General features: G+C 32.1%; 1 protein-coding gene across 4 annotated transcripts in view; it reads left to right on the forward strand.

The window, feature by feature from the left end:
- The first annotated feature begins 465 nt into the window (after positions 1 to 465).
- LOC121199420 (trans-L-3-hydroxyproline dehydratase) overlaps positions 466 to 19,806 on the forward strand; it is a 48,105-nt gene continuing 28,764 nt past the window's right edge. For all 4 annotated transcript variants that reach the window (XM_041064076.1, XM_041064078.1, XM_041064075.1 and 1 more), the window contains exons 1-3: positions 466 to 565; positions 1,997 to 2,481; positions 2,584 to 2,753. In XM_041064076.1, coding sequence (XP_040920010.1) covers positions 2,010 to 2,481; positions 2,584 to 2,753 — 642 coding nt within the window. In that variant the 5' untranslated portion in view covers positions 466 to 565; positions 1,997 to 2,009. The remainder of the gene's footprint in view (positions 566 to 1,996; positions 2,482 to 2,583; positions 2,754 to 19,806) is intronic.

Raw genomic sequence — 19,806 nt, forward strand, 5'->3', positions numbered from 1 at the left:
GATACATTTATTTTATCTTAGACATATAAATGACCTTGCATGCATCCAAGGAACCTGTCAACAGTGAAGTGAATAATGAAACTGATGCCTGATCACAACCTCTTGTTCAGTCTCCTCTGTTTTTCAACACAAAAGTCTGTCTCTGTGTAAATGAGAAAGCCTGGAAAACTGCAACCTGCAAGCAGTTTTTATTTTTCATATATGTTTCTGTTTATCCAGGTGAGTTAAAGCAGAGTTTGTGAGCATGAACAGTTCTTTCAGAGCTTCATTATCAGTAACAGTGGTGTGGCAGTTCCCTGTCAGCCTTTATCATCAATGCTGATATGGAAATAGTGGCTTAGAAATTATTTAAAGATGCCTCCGTTTCTTGAAGGGGGTTGAAAATTGGTTAAGTATGGTTTTGACCCCGTTGCAGCCCTCCAAAACACAGGGTGGCACTGAAGTCTCAGTGTCACCCTGTGTCGTAGTAGTGTCTTTGGAAACTGGAACACGAAGGCACAAGAAATAGAAAGAAAGAGTCTCCTGCAGAAGTGTGAGACCGAAGTCCAGATAAACTCTAAGCCAGGTAAATATGACCCCATCTGGATCTGCACTAGTTAATAGTAAATAACGCTGGTCCTTTGCAGCATTTCACAGAGGAGTACAGTCGCATTAAACTTCGCCTTACGAACCGCCGCTGTTTTTCCTCATTCAGTTCGATTGAAGCCCACGTAGCGTTTAGTAAAGTAGACCTTTATTTTCCTTTATTTTATGATCATTGGTTTCGTAATAATAATATCCAGGTTAAGCCGTAAATAAAAACGCGTGAATTGAAGTTTTACCTTTTAAATACCTTGGGAATTTGAAGCTGTAACGAATGCGATTGCCCGTCTTCTCAAAGGTGCTGCGAATGCAGCAGTGTGTTTAATACTTGATCCAGTCCAAACTCCAGACCGTAAAATATACCTCTATTTGAAACACAATCACAGGCTCCTCTGGGCTTTACTGACAGATATTATCAACATCTCAAGCCCCGAGTTCACCAGTTCCATTTTTCTTGACATTAAACAGCAGAAGTGTCCTTGAAAATTATACATCCTGTCAACCATTTTCTTCAGAGGTATAAACATTACAGCTGTGTTGAATGTAGACTATTAAGTGTCACCCAGAAACTTACTGACATTAGAGGATTACAGGCTTCAAAACTGATAACATCATCTCTGACTTTAAAACAGAGATGGAAAATGTTCAGTTTGATTTCAACAATTCTTATAAAAACAAGCAAGAAGAGGTGTAGATTATTTAATTATAATACTGACAAATTCAAAACTCTTGTTACGTATCAATGAAATAAAACAGTACATTGGCACAGTTACCTCTTTTAAAATGATTGATGTTCGCTTTGTTTTTGACGTTTTTATTCAGAAGACACTCACCTGGTCCTGTTGAACATGGGTAGCCTATTCTAGAGCTGAAATGATTAGTTGATTAACCAGTTAGTTCATTGCAGGAAAATTAATGGTTTAAGTCTTTTTTTTTCTTTTTTAAGGAAAAAAAAAAATCTCTGATACCATTTTCTCAAATGTGAATATTTGCTGTTTTCCCAGTTTTCTGTCAGTGAACTCAGCATTTTTTTGGTTGTTAAAGTTGATCAGAAAAAACAAGACGTGAATATATTTATTTGACTTCAGGGAATAATTTTCTTACATTTTATTTAATATCTTGACATATCTTGAAGATGGAGGATGGAGGTCAGGTTAAAGTTGGTGCTGTATGTCAGTGGTGCACATTTCTGGCAATTTTGTGATTAATCATTACATATCTCAGTTCTCCGGAAAGATAAAATTATGCCTCTGTATTTAACACTGACAATAAAATGTCCTAACAAGCGGCACATTTAGCTTCTCTTAGCCTATTTATCAAAATGTTTTGTCTTACTTTATGTAACTGCAACTAATTACAGTTACATTTGTTATTTACCGTTTGTCAAAACCTGTTTTTTTTTAAAAAAAATCAGCACTGAGAAGGAAATGCAGCTTCCACCTCACGAAGGAGATGAGCTCTCTGTGGTCGACATGCACACAGGTGGAGAGCCTTTAAGGATCATCCTCAGTGGCTACCCAGAGGTCAAAGGTGACAGTGTGCTCTCCAAGCGGCGTTATGTCCGGGAACATCTGGACCACTTCAGGAGGGCGCTGATGTACGAGCCACGCGGACACTACGACATGTACGGAGCCCTGATCGTGGACAGTGAGATACCCGAGGCAGACCTGGGAGTGCTGTTCATGCATAACGAAGGCTACAGCACCATGTGTGGACACGCTGTCATTGCGCTCGGACGCTTCGCCATCGACTACAAGCTGGTGAAACAAACACAGTCACCAGAGACACAAGTGAACATACACTGTCCCTGTGGTCTGGTGAAAGCGTTTGTTGAGTTCTCTGGCGGTAAAACAGGAGGAGTGAGGTTTCTCAGTGTGCCAGCGTTTGCATTTGCTACAGGCGAGAAACTCACCTTGATTTATTTTTCATTTTTTTAACCTCCACAGCAAACAGTTCAGGACTAACTATGACTCCTCACTCCTCCTAATGACTCCTCACCAGATGTGACGGTGACAGTGGAAGGGTTTGGTGATGTGACGGTCGACATCAGCTATGGAGGAGCCTTCTACGCCTTCGTAAATGCCCAGAGATTTGGCCTGGATGTGACCAAGTCCAGGACTCGAGATCTAGTAGACGCAGCCTCAGCAGTGACAAAAGCAGTCAAATCTCAGGTGAGACATACTGTATTGAATTACTAACAGAAACACTGGCATCAGTAGAGGTAGCAGGGATTGTGATGATGGCTACGTTTGGTCAACTTTGTCTTTGTGAAGTGAGACAAGATATGATCTAAAACAAGGGCATTTTTCACATTACTTTCCTAATAAATAATATACCTCCTAACAATTACAATAAAATCCATGATTTAGATTTTGTGTGAGGCATAAAAATCAAATAAAGAGTTTAAGCTGTACCGCGGTACTTTAGTAAGGCCTCAAAATGTCATAAAAAACGTCATAGTACAGTAAGGTGTCAAAATCGGCCAAAAAAAGTCAAAAATGTTTTTGACCTCAAAATGTCATAAAAAACATCATAGTATAGTAGGGCGTCAAAATCGGCCAAAAAAAGTCAACATTTTTTTTGGCCTCAAAATGTCATAAAAAACGTCATAGTATAATAAGGCGTCAGAATTGGCCAAAAAAAGTCATATTTTTGTATGAACTCAAAATGTCATAAAAAACGTCATAGTATAGTAAAGCGTTTTTTTTGGGCAAAAAAAGTCAAAATTTTTTTTGACCTCAAAATGTCATAAAAAACGTCATAGTATAGTAAGGCGTCAAAATCGGATTAAAAAAGTCACAATTTTTTTCGACCTCAAAATGTCATAAAAAACGTCATAGTATAGTATGGCGTTTTTTTCGGCCAAAAAAAGTCAAAAAATTTTTTGACCTCAAAATGTCTTAAAAAAACGTCATAGTATAGTGAGGCGTCAAAATCGGACAAAAAAAGTCACAATTTTTTTCGACCTCAAAATGTCATAAAAAACGTCATAGTATAGTAAGTCGTCAGAATCGGACCAAAAAAGTCAACATTTTTTTCGACCTCAAAATGTCATAAAAAACGTCATAGTATAGTACGGCGTTTTTTTCGGGCAAAAAAAGTCAAAATTTTTTTGACCTCAAAATGTCATACAAAACGTCATAGTATAGTAAGGCGTCAAAATCGAACAAAAAAAGTCAAAAATATTTTCGACCTCAAAATGTCATAAAAAACGTCATAGTATAGTATGCCGTTTTTTTCGGCCAAAAAAAGTCAAAATTTTTTTCGACCTCAAAATGTCATAAAAAAAGTCATAGTATAGTAAGGCATCAAAATCGGCCAAAAAAAGTCAAAATATTTTTCGACCTCAAAATGTCATAAAAAACGTCATAGTATAGTAAGGCGTCAAAATCGGACCAAAAAAGTCAAAATTTTTTTCGACCTCAAAACGTCATAAAAAACGTCATAGTATAGTAAGGCGTTTTTTCCGGCCAAAAAAAGTCAAAATTTTTTTCGACCTCAAAATGTCATAAAAAACGTCATAGTATAGTAAGGCGTCAAAATCGGCCAAAAAAAGTCACAATTTTTTTCGACCTCAAAATGTCATAAAAAACGTCATAGTATAGTAAGGCGTTTTTGTCGGCCAAAAAAAGTCAAAATTTTTTTCGACCTCAAAATGTCATAAAAAACGTCATAGTATAGTATGCCGTTTTTTCCGGCCAAAAAAAGTCAAAATTTTTTTCGACCTCAAAATGTCATAAAAAAAGTCATAGTATAGTAAGGCGTTTTTTTCGGCCAAAAAAAGTCACATTTTTTTTCGACCTCAAAATGTCATAAAAAACGTCATAGTATAGTAAGGCGTCAAAATCGGCCAAAAAAAGTCAAAATTTTTTTTACCTCAAAATGTCATACAAAACGTCATAGTATAGTAAGGCGTCAAAATCGAACAAAAAAAGTCAAAAATATTTTCGACCTCAAAATGTCATAAAAAACGTCATAGTATAGTAAGGCGTTTTTTCCGGCCAAAAAAAGTCAAAAATTTTTTCGACCTCAAAATGTCATAAAAAACGTCATAGTATAGTAAGGCGTCAAAATCGGCCAAAAAAAGTCACAATTTTTTTCGACCTCAAAATGTCATAAAAAACGTCATAGTATAGTAAGGCGTTTTTGTCGGCCAAAAAAAGTCAAAATTTTTTTCGACCTCAAAATGTCATAAAAAACGTCATAGTATAGTATGCCGTTTTTTCCGGCCAAAAAAAGTCAAAATTTTTTTCGACCTCAAAATGTCATAAAAAAAGTCATAGTATAGTAAGGCGTCAAAATCGGCCAAAAAAAGTCAAAATTTTTTTCGACCTCAAAACGTCATAAAAAACGTCATAGTATAGTAAGGCGTTTTTTCCGGCCAAAAAAAGTCAAAATTTTTTTCGACCTCAAAATGTCATAAAAAACGTCATAGTATAGTAAGGCGTCAAAATCGGCCAAAAAAAGTCAAAATTTTTTTCGACCTCAAAATGTCATAAAAAACGTCATAGTATAGTAAGGCGTTTTTTTCGGCCAAAAAAAGTCAAAATTTTTTTCGACCTCAAAATGTCATAAAAAACGTCATAGTATAGTAAGGCGTCAAAATCGGCCAAAAAAAGTCACAATTTTTTTCGACCTCAAAATGTCATAAAAAACGTCATAGTATAGTATGCCGTTTTTTCCGGCCAAAAAAAGTCAAAATTTTTTTCGACCTCAAAATGTCATAAAAAAAGTCATAGTATAGTAAGGCGTTTTTTTCGGCCTAAAAAAGTCAAAATTTTTTTCGACTTAAAAATGTCATAAAAAACATCATAGTATAGTAAGGCGTTTTTTTCGACCAAAAAAAGTAAATTTTTTTTTCGACCTCAAAATGTCATAAAAAACGTCATAGTATAGTAAGGCGTTTTTTTTCGACCTCAAAATGTCATAAAAAACGTCATAGTATAATAAGGCGTTTTTTTCGGCCAAAAAAAGTCAAAAAATTTTTTGACCTCAAAATGTCTTAAAAAAACGTCATAGTATAGTGAGGCGTCAAAATCGGACAAAAAAAGTCACAATTTTTTTCGACCTCAAAATGTCATAAAAAACGTCATAGTATAGTAAGTCGTCAGAATCGGACCAAAAAAGTCAACATTTTTTTCGACCTCAAAATGTCATAAAAAACGTCATAGTATAGTACGGCGTTTTTTTCGGGCAAAAAAAGTCAAAATTTTTTTGACCTCAAAATGTCATACAAAACGTCATAGTATAGTAAGGCGTCAAAATCGAACAAAAAAAGTCAAAAATATTTTCGACCTCAAAATGTCATAAAAAACGTCATAGTATAGTATGCCGTTTTTTTCGGCCAAAAAAAGTCAAAATTTTTTTCGACCTCAAAATGTCATAAAAAAAGTCATAGTATAGTAAGGCATCAAAATCGGCCAAAAAAAGTCAAAATATTTTTCGACCTCAAAATGTCATAAAAAACGTCATAGTATAGTAAGGCGTCAAAATCGGACCAAAAAAGTCAAAATTTTTTTCGACCTCAAAACGTCATAAAAAACGTCATAGTATAGTAAGGCGTTTTTTCCGGCCAAAAAAAGTCAAAATTTTTTTCGACCTCAAAATGTCATAAAAAACGTCATAGTATAGTAAGGCGTCAAAATCGGCCAAAAAAAGTCACAATTTTTTTCGACCTCAAAATGTCATAAAAAACGTCATAGTATAGTAAGGCGTTTTTGTCGGCCAAAAAAAGTCAAAATTTTTTTCGACCTCAAAATGTCATAAAAAACGTCATAGTATAGTATGCCGTTTTTTCCGGCCAAAAAAAGTCAAAATTTTTTTCGACCTCAAAATGTCATAAAAAAAGTCATAGTATAGTAAGGCGTTTTTTTCGGCCAAAAAAAGTCACATTTTTTTTCGACCTCAAAATGTCATAAAAAACGTCATAGTATAGTAAGGCGTCAAAATCGGCCAAAAAAAGTCAAAATTTTTTTTACCTCAAAATGTCATACAAAACGTCATAGTATAGTAAGGCGTCAAAATCGAACAAAAAAAGTCAAAAATATTTTCGACCTCAAAATGTCATAAAAAACGTCATAGTATAGTAAGGCGTTTTTTCCGGCCAAAAAAAGTCAAAAATTTTTTCGACCTCAAAATGTCATAAAAAACGTCATAGTATAGTAAGGCGTCAAAATCGGCCAAAAAAAGTCACAATTTTTTTCGACCTCAAAATGTCATAAAAAACGTCATAGTATAGTAAGGCGTTTTTGTCGGCCAAAAAAAGTCAAAATTTTTTTCGACCTCAAAATGTCATAAAAAACGTCATAGTATAGTATGCCGTTTTTTCCGGCCAAAAAAAGTCAAAATTTTTTTCGACCTCAAAATGTCATAAAAAAAGTCATAGTATAGTAAGGCGTCAAAATCGGCCAAAAAAAGTCAAAATTTTTTTCGACCTCAAAACGTCATAAAAAACGTCATAGTATAGTAAGGCGTTTTTTCCGGCCAAAAAAAGGCAAAATTTTTTTCGACCTCAAAATGTCATAAAAAACGTCATAGTATAGTAAGGCGTCAAAATCGGCCAAAAAAAGTCAAAAATTTTTTCGACCTCAAAATGTCATAAAAAACGTCATAGTATAGTAAGGCGTTTTTTTCGGCCAAAAAAAGTCAAAATTTTTTTCGACCTCAAAATGTCATAAAAAACGTCATAGTATAGTAAGGCGTCAAAATCGGCCAAAAAAAGTCACAATTTTTTTCGACCTCAAAATGTCATAAAAAACGTCATAGTATAGTAAGGCGTTTTTGTCGGCCAAAAAAAGTCAAAATTTTTTTCGACCTCAAAATGTCATAAAAAACGTCATAGTATAGTATGCCGTTTTTTCCGGCCAAAAAAAGTCAAAATTTTTTTCGACCTCAAAATGTCATAAAAAAAGTCATAGTATAGTAAGGCGTTTTTTTCGGCCTAAAAAAGTCAAAATTTTTTTCGACTTAAAAATGTCATAAAAAACATCATAGTATAGTAAGGCGTTTTTTTCGACCAAAAAAAGTAAATTTTTTTTTCGACCTCAAAATGTCATAAAAAACGTCATAGTATAGTAAGGCGTTTTTTTTCGACCTCAAAATGTCATAAAAAACGTCATAGTATAATAAGGCGTTTTTTTCGGCCAAAAAAAGTCAATTTTTTTTTCGACCTCAAAATTTCATAAAAAACGTCATAGTATACTATGCCGTTTTTTTCGGCCAAAAAAAGTCAATTTTTTTTTCGACCTCAAAATGTCATAAAAAACGTCATAGTATAGTAAGGCGTTTTTTCCGGCCAAAAAAAGTCAAAATTTTTTTCGACCTCAAAATGTCATAAAAAACATCATAGTATAGTATGCCGTTTTTTTCGGCCAAAAAAAGTCACATTTTTTTTCGACTTAAAAATGTCATAAAAAACATCATAGTATAGTAAGGCGTTTTTTTCGACCAAAAAAAGTCAAATTTTTTTTCGACCTCAAAATGTCATAAAAAACGTCATAGTATAGTAAGGCGTTTTTTTCGGCCAAAAAAAGTCAATTTTTTTTTCGACCTCAAAATGTCATAAAAAACGTCATAGTATAGTATGCCGTTTTTTTCGGCCAAAAAAAGTCAATTTTTTTTTCGACCTCAAAATGTCATAAAAAACGTCATAGTATAGTAAGACGTTTTTTTCCGGCCAAAAAAAGTCAAAATTTTTTTCGACCTCAAAATGTCATAAAAAACGTCATAGTATAGTTTGCCGTTTTTTTCGGCCAAAAAAAGTCACAATTTTTTTCGACCTCAAAACGTCACAAAAAACGTCATAGTATAGTAAGGCGTTTTTTCCGGCCAAAAAAAGTCAAAATTTTTTTCGACCTCAAAATGTCATAAAAAACGTCATAGTATAGTATGCCGTTTTTTTCGGCCAAAAAAAGTCACATTTTTTTTCGACCTCAAAATGTCACAAAAAACGTCATAGTAAAGTATGCCGTTTTTTTTGGCCTAAAAATGTCAAAAAAATTTTCGACCTCAAAATGTCATAAAAAACGTCATAGTATAGTATGCCGTTTTTTCCGGCCAAAAAAAGTCAAAATTTTTTTCGACCTCAAAATGTCATAAAAAAAGTCATAGTATAGTAAGGCGTTTTTTTCGGCCTAAAAAAGTCAAAATTTTTTTCGACTTAAAAATGTCATAAAAAACATCATAGTATAGTAAGGCGTTTTTTTCGACCAAAAAAAGTAAATTTTTTTTTCGACCTCAAAATGTCATAAAAAACGTCATAGTATAGTAAGGCGTTTTTTTTCGACCTCAAAATGTCATAAAAAACGTCATAGTATAATAAGGCGTTTTTTTCGGCCAAAAAAAGTCAATTTTTTTTTCGACCTCAAAATTTCATAAAAAACGTCATAGTATACTATGCCGTTTTTTTCGGCCAAAAAAAGTCAATTTTTTTTTCGACCTCAAAATGTCATAAAAAACGTCATAGTATAGTAAGGCGTTTTTTCCGGCCAAAAAAAGTCAAAATTTTTTTCGACCTCAAAATGTCATAAAAAACATCATAGTATAGTATGCCGTTTTTTTCGGCCAAAAAAAGTCAAATTTTTTTTCGACTTAAAAATGTCATAAAAAACATCATAGTATAGTAAGGCGTTTTTTTCGACCAAAAAAAGTCAAATTTTTTTTCGACCTCAAAATGTCATAAAAAACGTCATAGTATAGTAAGGCGTTTTTTTCGGCCAAAAAAAGTCAATTTTTTTTTCGACCTCAAAATGTCATAAAAAACGTCATAGTATAGTATGCCGTTTTTTTCGGCCAAAAAAAGTCAATTTTTTTTTCGACCTCAAAATGTCATAAAAAACGTCATAGTATAGTAAGACGTTTTTTCCGGCCAAAAAAAGTCAAAATTTTTTTCGACCTCAAAATGTCATAAAAAACGTCATAGTATAGTTTGCCGTTTTTTTCGGCCAAAAAAAGTCACAATTTTTTTCGACCTCAAAACGTCACAAAAAACGTCATAGTATAGTAAGGCGTTTTTTCCGGCCAAAAAAAGTCAAAATTTTTTTCGACCTCAAAATGTCATAAAAAACGTCATAGTATAGTATGCCGTTTTTTTCGGCCAAAAAAAGTCACATTTTTTTTCGACCTCAAAATGTCACAAAAAACGTCATAGTAAAGTATGCCGTTTTTTTTGGCCTAAAAATGTCAAAAAAATTTTCGACCTCAAAATGTCATAAAAAACGTCATAGTATAGTAAGGCGTTTTTTTCGGCCAAAAAAAGTCAACATTTTTTTCGACCTCAAAATGTCATAAGAAACGTCATAGTATAGTATGCCGTTTTTTTCGGCCAAAAAAAGTCAATTTTTTTTCGACCTCAAAATGTCATAAAAAACGTCATAGTATAGTAAGGCGTTTTTTTCGGCCAAAAAAAGTCACATTTTTTTTCGACCTCAAAATGTCATAAAAAACGTCATAGTATAGTATGCCGTTTTTTTCGGCCAAAAAAAGTTAAAAATTTTTTCGACCTCAAAATGTCATAAAAAACGTCATAGTATAGTAAGGCGTTTTTTTCGGCCAAAAAAAGTCAACATTTTTTTCGACCTCAAAATGTCATAAAAAACGTCATAGTATAGTATGCCGTTTTTTTCGGCCAAAAAAAGTCACAATTTTTTTTGACCTCAAAATGTCATAAAAAACATCATAGTATAGTATGCCGTTTTTTTCGGCCAAAAAAAGTCACAATTTTTTTTTACCTCAAAATGTCATAAAAAACATCATAGTATAGTATGCCGTTTTTTTCGGCCAAAAAAAGTCAATTTTTTTTCGACCTCAAAATGTCATAAAAAACGTCATAGTATAGTATGCCGTTTTTTTCGCCCAAAAAAAGTCAATTTTTTTTTCGACCTCAAAATGTCATAAAAAAAGTCATAGTATAGTAAGGCGCTTTTTTCGACCAAAAAAAGTCACATTTTTTTTCGACCTCAAAATGTCATAAAAAACGTCATAGTATAGTAAGGCGTTTTTTTCGGCCAAAAAAAGTAATTTTTTTTTTCGACCTCAAAATGTCATAAAAAACGTCATAGTATAGTATGCCGTTTTTTTCGGCCAAAAAAAGTCAAATTTTTTTTTCGACCTCAAAATGTCATAAAAAACGTCATAGTATAGTAAGGCGTTTTTTCCGGCCAAAAAAAGTCTAAATTTTTTTCGACCTCAAAATGTCATAAAAAACGTCATAGTATAGTAAGGCGTTTTTTTCGGCCAAAAAAAGTCACATTTTTTTTCGACCTCAAAATGTCATAAAAAACGTCATAGTAAAGTATGCCGTTTTTTTTGGCCTAAAAATGTCAAAAAATTTTTCAACCTCAAAATGTCATAAAAAACGTCATAGTATAGTATGCCGTTTTTTTCGGCCAAAAAAAGTCACATTTTTTTTCGACTTCAAAATGTCATAAAAAACTTCATAGTATAGTATGCCGTTTTTTTCGGCCTAAAAAAGTCAAAAAATTTTTCGACTTAAAAATGTCATAAAAAACATCATAGTATAGTAAGGCGTTTTTTTCGACCAAAAAAAGTCAAATTTTTTTCGACCTCAAAATGTCATAAAAAACGTCATAGTATAGTAAGGCGTTTTTTTCGACCAAAAAAAGTCAAATTTTTTTTCGACCTCAAAATGTCATAAAAAACGTCATAGTATAGTAAGGCGTTTTTTTCGGCCAAAAAAAGTCAATTTTTTTTTCGACCTCAAAATGTCATAAAAAACGTCATAGTATAGTATGCTGTTTTTTTCGGCCAAAAAAAGTCATTTTTTTTCGACCTCAAAATGTCATAAAAAACGTCATAGTATAGCAAGGCGTCAAAATCGGCCAAAAAAAGTCAACATTTTTTTCGACCTCAAAATGTCATAAAAAACGTCATAGTATAGTAAGGCGTTTTTTTCGACCAAAAAAAGTCAAATTTTTTTTCGACCTCAAAATGTCATAAAAAACGTCATAGTATAGTATGCCGTTTTTTTCGGCCAAAAAAAGTCACATTTTTTTTCGACCTCAAAATGTCATAAAAAACGTCATAGTATAGTATGCCGTTTTTTTCGGCCAAAAAAAGTCACAATTTTTTTCGACCTCAAAACGTCACAAAAAACGTCATAGTATAGTAAGACGTTTTTTCCGGCCAAAAAAAGTCAAAATTTTTTTCGACCTCAAAATGTCATAAAAAACGTCATAGTATAGTAAGGCGTTTTTTTCGGCCAAAAAAAGTCACATTTTTTTTCGACCTCAAAATGTCATAAAAAACTTCATAGTATAGTATGCCGTTTTTTTCGGCCTAAAAAAGTTAAAAAAATTTTCGACCTCAAAATGTCATAAAAAACGTCATAGTATAGTAAGGCGTTTTTTTCGGCCAAAAAAAGTCAACATTTTTTTCGACCTCAAAATGTCATAAAAAACGTCATAGTATAGTATGCCGTTTTTTTCGGCCTAAAAAAGTCAAAAATTTTTTCGACTTAAAAATGTCATAAAAAACATCATAGTATAGTAAGGCGTTTTTTTCGACCAAAAAAAGTCAAATTTTTTTTCGACCTCAAAATGTCATAAAAAACGTCATAGTATAGTAAGGCGTTTTTTTCGGCCAAAAAAAGTCAATTTTTTTTTCGACCTCAAAATGTCATAAAAAACGTCATAGTATAGCAAGGCGTCAAAATCGGCCAAAAAAAGTCAACATTTTTTTCGGCCTAAAAAAGTCAAAAATTTTTTCGACTTAAAAATGTCATAAAAAACATCATAGTATAGTAAGGCGTTTTTTTCGACCAAAAAAAGTCAAATTTTTTTTCGACCTCAAAATGTCATAAAAAACGTCATAGTATAGTAAGGCGTTTTTTTCGGCCAAAAAAAGTCAATTTTTTTTTCGACCTCAAAATGTCATAAAAAACGTCATAGTATAGTAAGGCGTTTTTTCCGGCAAAAAAAAGTCAAAATTTTTTTCGACCTCAAAATGTTATAAAAAACGTCATAGTATAGTATGCCGTTTTTTTCGGCCAAAAAAAGTCACAATTTTTTTCGACCTCAAAACGTCACAAAAAACGTCATAGTATAGTATGCCGTTTTTTTCGACCAAAAAAAGTCACATTTTTTTTCGACCTCAAAATGTCATAAAAAACGTCATAGTATAGTATGCCGTTTTTTTCGGCCAAAAAAAGTCACAATTTTTTTCGACCTCAAAACGTCACAAAAAACGTCATAGTATACTAAGACGTTTTTTCCGGCCAAAAAAAGTCAAAATTTTTTTCGACCTCAAAATGTCATAAAAAACGTCATAGTATAGTAAGGCGTTTTTTTCGGCCAAAAAAAGTCACATTTTTTTTCGACCTCAAAATGTCATAAAAAACGTCATAGTATAGTATGCCGTTTTTTTCGGCCTAAAAAAGTCAAAAATTTTTTCGACCTCAAAATGTCATAAAAAACGTCATAGTATAGTAAGGCGTTTTTTTCGGCCAAAAAAAGTCAATTTTTTTTTCGACCTCAAAATGTCATAAAAAACGTCATAGTATAGTAAGGCGTTTTTTTCGGCCAAAAAAAGTCAATTTTTTTTTCGACCTCAAAATGTCATAAAAAACGTCATAGTATAGTAAGGCGTTTTTTCCGGCCAAAAAAAGTCAAAATTTTTTTCGACCTCAAAATGTCATAAAAAACGTCATAGTATAGTATGCCGTTTTTTTCGGCCAAAAAAAGTCACAATTTTTTTCGACCTCAAAATGTCATAAAAAACGTCATAGTATAGTATGCCGTTTTTTTCGGCCTAAAAAAGTCAAAAATTTTTTCGACTTAAAAATGTCATAAAAAACATCATAGTATAGTAAGGCGTTTTTTTCGACCAAAAAAAGTCAAATTTTTTTTCGACCTCAAAATGTCATAAAAAACGTCATAGTATAGTAAGGCGTTTTTTTCGGCCAAAAAAAGTCAATTTTTTTTTCGACCTCAAAATGTCATAAAAAACGTCATAGTATAGTAAGGCGTTTTTTCCGGCCAAAAAAAGTCAAAATTTTTTTCGACCTCAAAATGTCATAAAAAACGTCATAGTATAGTATGCCGTTTTTTTCGGCCAAAAAAAGTCACAATTTTTTTCGACCTCAAAATGTCATAAAAAACGTCATAGTATAATATGCCGTTTTTTTCAGCCAAAAAAAGTCACATTTTTTTTCGACCTCAAAATGTCATAAAAAACGTCATAGTATAGTAAGGCGTTTTTTTCGGCCAAAAAAAGTCACATTTTTTTTCGACCTCAAAATGTCATAAAAAACGTCATAGTATAGTAAGGCGTTTTTTTCGGCCAAAAAAAGTCAATTTTTTTTTCGACCTCAAAATGTCATAAAAAACGTCATAGTATAGTATGCCGTTTTTTTCGGCCAAAAAAAGTCACATTTTTTTTCGACCTCAAAATGTCATAAAAAACGTCATAGTATAGTATGCCGTTTTTTTCGGCCAAAAAAAGTCACAATTTTTTTCGACCTCAAAACGTCACAAAAAACGTCATAGTATAGTAAGACGTTTTTTCCGGCCAAAAAAAGTCAAAATTTTTTTCGACTTCAAAATGTCATAAAAAACTTCATAGTATAGTATGCCGTTTTTTTCGGCCTAAAAAAGTCAAAAATTTTTTCGACTTAAAAATGTCATAATAAACATCATAGTATAGTAAGGCGTTTTTTTCGACCAAAAAAAGTCAAATTTTTTTTCGACCTCAAAATGTCATAAAAAACGTCATAGTATAGTAAGGCGTTTTTTTCGGCCAAAAAAAGTCAATTTTTTTTTCGACCTCAAAATGTCATAAAAAACGTCATAGTATAGTAAGGCGTTTTTTCCGGCCAAAAAAAGTCAAAATTTTTTTCGACCTCAAAATGTCATAAAAAACGTCATAGTATAGTATGCCGTTTTTTTCGGCCAAAAAAAGTCACTTTTTTTCGACCTCAAAATGTCATAAAAAACGTCATAGTATAGTAAGGCGTTTTTTTCGGCCAAAAAAAGTCACATTTTTTTTCGACCTCAAAATGTCATAAAAAACGTCATAGTATAGTAAGGCGTTTTTTTCGGCCAAAAAAAGTCAATTTTTTTTTCGACCTCAAAATGTCATAAAAAACGTCATAGTATAGTATGCCGTTTTTTTCGGCCAAAAAAAGTCAAATTTTTTTTCGACCTCAAAATGTCATAAAAAACGTCATAGTATAGTATGCCGTTTTTTTCGGCCAAAAAAAGTCACATTTTTTTTCGACCTCAAAATGTCATAAAAAACGTCATAGTATAGTATGCCGTTTTTTTCGGCCAAAAAAAGTCACAATTTTTTTCGACCTCAAAACGTCATAAAAAACGTCATAGTATAGTAAGGCGTTTTTTTCGACCAAAAAAAGTCAAATTTTTTTTCGACCTCAAAATGTCATAAAAAACGTCATAGTATAGTAAGGCGTTTTTTTCGGCCAAAAAAAGTCAATTTTTTTTTCGACCTCAAAATGTCATAAAAAACGTCATAGTATAGTAAGGCGTTTTTTCCGGCCAAAAAAAGTCAAAATTTTTTTTGACCTCAAAATGTCATAAAAAACGTCATAGTATAGTATGCCGTTTTTTTCGGCCAAAAAAAGTCACAATTTTTTTCGACCTCAAAATGTCATAAAAAACGTCATAGTATAGTATGCCGTTTTTTTCGGCCAAAAAAAGTCACATTTTTTTTCGACCTCAAAATGTCATAAAAAACGTCATAGTATAGTAAGGCGTTTTTTTCGGCCAAAAAAAGTCACATTTTTTTTCGACCTCAAAATGTCATAAAAAACGTCATAGTATAGTAAGGCGTTTTTTTCGGCCAAAAAAAGTCAATTTTTTTTTCGACCTCAAAATGTCATAAAAAACGTCATAGTATAGTATGCCGTTTTTTTCGGCCAAAAAAAGTCACATTTTTTTTCGACCTCAAAATGTCATAAAAAACGTCATAGTATAGCAAGGCGTCAAAATCGGCCAAAAAAAGTCAACATTTTTTTCGACCTCAAAATGTCATAAAAAACGTCATAGTATAGTATGCCGTTTTTTTCGACCAAAAAAAGTCAAATTTTTTTTCGACCTCAAAATGTCATAAAAAACGTCATAGTATAGTATGCCGTTTTTTTCGGCCAAAAAAAGTCACATTTTTTTTCGACCTCAAAATGTCATAAAAAACGTCATAGTATAGTATGCCGTTTTTTTCGGCCAAAAAAAGTCACAATTTTTTTCGACCTCAAAATGTCATAAAAAACGTCATAGTATAGTAAGGCGTTTTTTTCGGCCAAAAAAAGTCAAATTTTTTTTCGACCTCAAAATGTCATAAAAAACGTCATAGTATAGTATGCCGTTTTTTTCGGCCTAAAAAAGTTAAAAAATTTTTCGACCTCAAAATGTCATAAAAAACGTCATAGTATAGTAAGGCGTTTTTTTCGGCCAAAAAAAGTCAACATTTTTTTCGACCTCAAAATGTCATAAAAAACGTCATAGTATAGTATGCCGTTTTTTTCGGCCTAAAAAAGTCAAAAAATTTTTCGACTTAAAAATGTCATAAAAAACATCATAGTATAGTAAGGCGTTTTTTTCGACCAAAAAAAGTCAAATTTTTTTTCGACCTCAAAATGTCATAAAAAACGTCATAGTATAGTAAGGCGTTTTTTTCGGCCAAAAAAAGTCAATTTTTTTTTCGACCTCAAAATGTCATAAAAAATGTCATAGTATAGTAAGGCGTTTTTTCCGGCCAAAAAAAGTCACATTTTTTTTCGACCTCAAAATGTCATAAAAAACGTCATAGTATAGTATGCCGTTTTTTTCGGCCAAAAAAAGTCACAATTTTTTTCGACCTCAAAACGTCACAAAAAACGTCATAGTATAGTAAGGCGTTTTTTCCGGCCAAAAAAAGTCAAATTTTTTTTCGACCTCAAAATGTCACAAAAAACGTCATAGTATAGTATGCCGTTTTTTTCGGCCAAGAAAAGTCAATTTTTTTTTCGACCTCAAAACGTCACAAAAAACATCATAGTATAGTAAGGCGTTTTTTCCGGCCAAAAAAAGTCAAAATTTTTTTCGACCTCAAAATGTCATAAAAAACGTCATAGTATAGTAAGGCATTTTTTCCGGCCAAAAAAAGTCAAAAATTTTTTCGACCTCAAAATGTCATAAAAAACGTCATAGTATAGTAAGGCGTTTTTTTCGGCCAAAAAAAGTCAATTTTTTTTTCGACCTCAAAATGTCATAAAAAACGTCATAGTATAGTATGCCGTTTTTTTCGGCCAAAAAAAGTCACATTTTTTTTCGACCTCAAAATGTCATAAAAAACGTCATAGTATAGCAAGGCGTCAAAATCGGCCAAAAAAAGTCAACATTTTTTTCGACCTCAAAATGTCATAAAAAACGTCATAGTATAGTATGCCGTTTTTTTCGACCAAAAAAAGTCACATTTTTTTTCGACCTCAAAATGTCATAAAAAACGTCATAGTATAGTATGCCGTTTTTTTCGGCCAAAAAAAGTCACATTTTTTTTCGACCTCAAAATGTCATAAAAAACGTCATAGTATAGTATGCCGTTTTTTTCGGCCAAAAAAAGTCACAATTTTTTTCGACCTCAAAACGTCACAAAAAACGTCATAGTATAGTAAGGCGTTTTTTCCGGCCAAAAAAAGTCAACATTTTTTTCGACCTCAAAATGTCATAAAAAACGTCATAGTATAGTAAGGCGTTTTTTTCGGCCAAAAAAAGTCACATTTTTTTTCGACCTCAAAATGTCATAAAAAACGTCATAGTATAGTATGCCGTTTTTTTCGGCCTAAAAAAGTCAAAAATTTTTTCGACTTAAAAATGTCATAAAAAACATCATAGTATAGTAAGGCGTTTTTTTCGACCAAAAAAAGTCAAATTTTTTTTCGACCTCAAAATGTCATAAAAAACGTCATAGTATAGTAAGGCGTTTTTTTCGGCCAAAAAAAGTCAATTTTTTTTTCGACCTCAAAATGTCATAAAAAACGTCATAGTATAGTAAGGCGTTTTTTTCGGCCAAAAAAAGTCAAATTTTTTTTCGACCTCAAAATGTCATAAAAAACGTCAGGTATAGTATGCCGTTTTTTTCGGCCTAAAAAAGTTAAAAAATTTTTCGACCTCAAAATGTCATAAAAAACGTCATAGTATAGTAAGGCGTTTTTTTCGGCCAAAAAAAGTCAACATTTTTTTCGACCTCAAAATGTCATAAAAAACGTCATAGTATAGTATGCCGTTTTTTTCGGCCTAAAAAAGTCAAAAATTTTTTCGACTTAAAAATGTCATAAAAAACATCATAGTATAGTAAGGCGTTTTTTTCGACCAAAAAAAGTCAAATTTTTTTTCGACCTCAAAATGTCATAAAAAACGTCATAGTATAGTAAGGCGTTTTTTTCGGCCAAAAAAAGTCAATTTTTTTTTCGACCTCAAAATGTCATAAAAAATGTCATAGTATAGTAAGGCGTTTTTTCCGGCCAAAAAAAGTCAAAATTTTTTTCGACCTCAAAACGTCATAAAAAACGTCATAGTATAGTATGCCGTTTTTTTCGGCCAAAAAAAGTCACAATTTTTTTCGACCTCAAAACGTCACAAAAAACGTAATAGTATAGTAAGGCGTTTTTTCCGGCCAAAAAAAGTCAAATTTTTTTTCGACCTCAAAATGTCACAAAAAACGTCATAGTATAGTATGCCGTTTTTTTCGGCCAAGAAAAGTCAATTTTTTTTTCGACCTCAAAACGTCACAAAAAACATCATAGTATAGTAAGGCGTTTTTTCCGGCCAAAAAAAGTCAAAATTTTTTTCGACCTCAAAATGTCATAAAAAACGTCATAGTATAGTAAGGCGTTTTTTCCGGCCAAAAAAAGTCAAAAATTTTTTCGACCTCAAAATGTCATAAAAAACGTCATAGTATAGTAAGGCGTTTTTTTCGGCCAAAAAAAGTCAATTTTTTTTTCGACCTCAAAATGTCATAAAAAACGTCATAGTATAGTATGCCGTTTTTTTCGGCCAAAAAAAGTCACATTTTTTTTCGACCTCAAAATGTCATAAAAAACGTCATAGTATAGCAAGGCGTCAAAATCGGCCAAAAAAAGTCAACATTTTTTTCGACCTCAAAATGTCATAAAAAACGTCATAGTATAGTATGCCGTTTTTTTCGACCAAAAAAAGTCACATTTTTTTTCGACCTCAAAATGTCATAAAAAACGTCATAGTATAGTAAGGCGTTTTTTCCGGCCAAAAAAAGTCAAAAATTTTTTCGACCTCAAAATGTCATAAAAAACGTCATAGTATAGTAAGGCGTTTTTTCCGGCCAAAAAAAGTCAAATTTTTTTTCGACCTCAAAATGTCATAAAAAACGTCATAGTATAGTAAGGCGTTTTTTTCGGCCAAAAAAAGTCACATTTTTTTTCGACCTCAAAATGTCATAAAAAACGTCATAGTATAGTAAGGCGTTTTTTTCGGCCAAAAAAAGTCACGTTTTTTTTCGACCTCAAAATGTCATAAAAAACGTCATAGTATAGTATGCCGTTTTTTTCGGCCAAAAAAAGTCAATTTTTTTCGACCTCAAAATGTCATAAAAAACATCATAGTATAGTATGCCGTTTTTTTCGGCCAAAAAAAGTCACATTTTTTTTCGACCTCAAAATGTCATAAAAAACGTCATAGTATAGTATGCCGTTTTTTTCGGCCAAAAAAAGTCACATTTTTTTTCGACCTCAAAATGTCATAAAAAACGTCATAGTATAGTAAGGCGTTTTTTTCGGCCAAAAAAAGTCACATTTTTTTTCGACCTCAAAATGTCATAAAAAACGTCATAGTATAGTAAGGCGTTTTTTTCGGCCAAAAAAAGTCAATTTTTTTTTCGACCTCAAAATGTCATAAAAAACGTCATAGTATAGTATGCCGTTTTTTTCGGCCAAAAAAAGTCACATTTTTTTTCGACCTCAAAATGTCATAAAAAACGTCATAGTATAGTAAGGCGTTTTTTTCGACCAAAAAAAGTCACATTTTTTTTCGACCTCAAAATGTCATAAAAAACGTCATAGTATAGTAAGGCGTTTTTTCCGGCCAAAAAAAGTCAAAAATTTTTTCGACCTCAAAATGTCATAAAAAACGTCATAGTATAGTAAGGCGTTTTTTCCGGCCAAAAAAAGTCAAATTTTTTTTCGACCTCAAAATGTCATAAAAAACGTCATAGTATAGTAAGGCGTTTTTTTCGGCCAAA

Source organism: Toxotes jaculatrix, chromosome 19, assembly GCF_017976425.1.
Source record: "Toxotes jaculatrix isolate fToxJac2 chromosome 19, fToxJac2.pri, whole genome shotgun sequence".
NCBI lineage: Eukaryota > Metazoa > Chordata > Actinopteri > Toxotidae > Toxotes > Toxotes jaculatrix.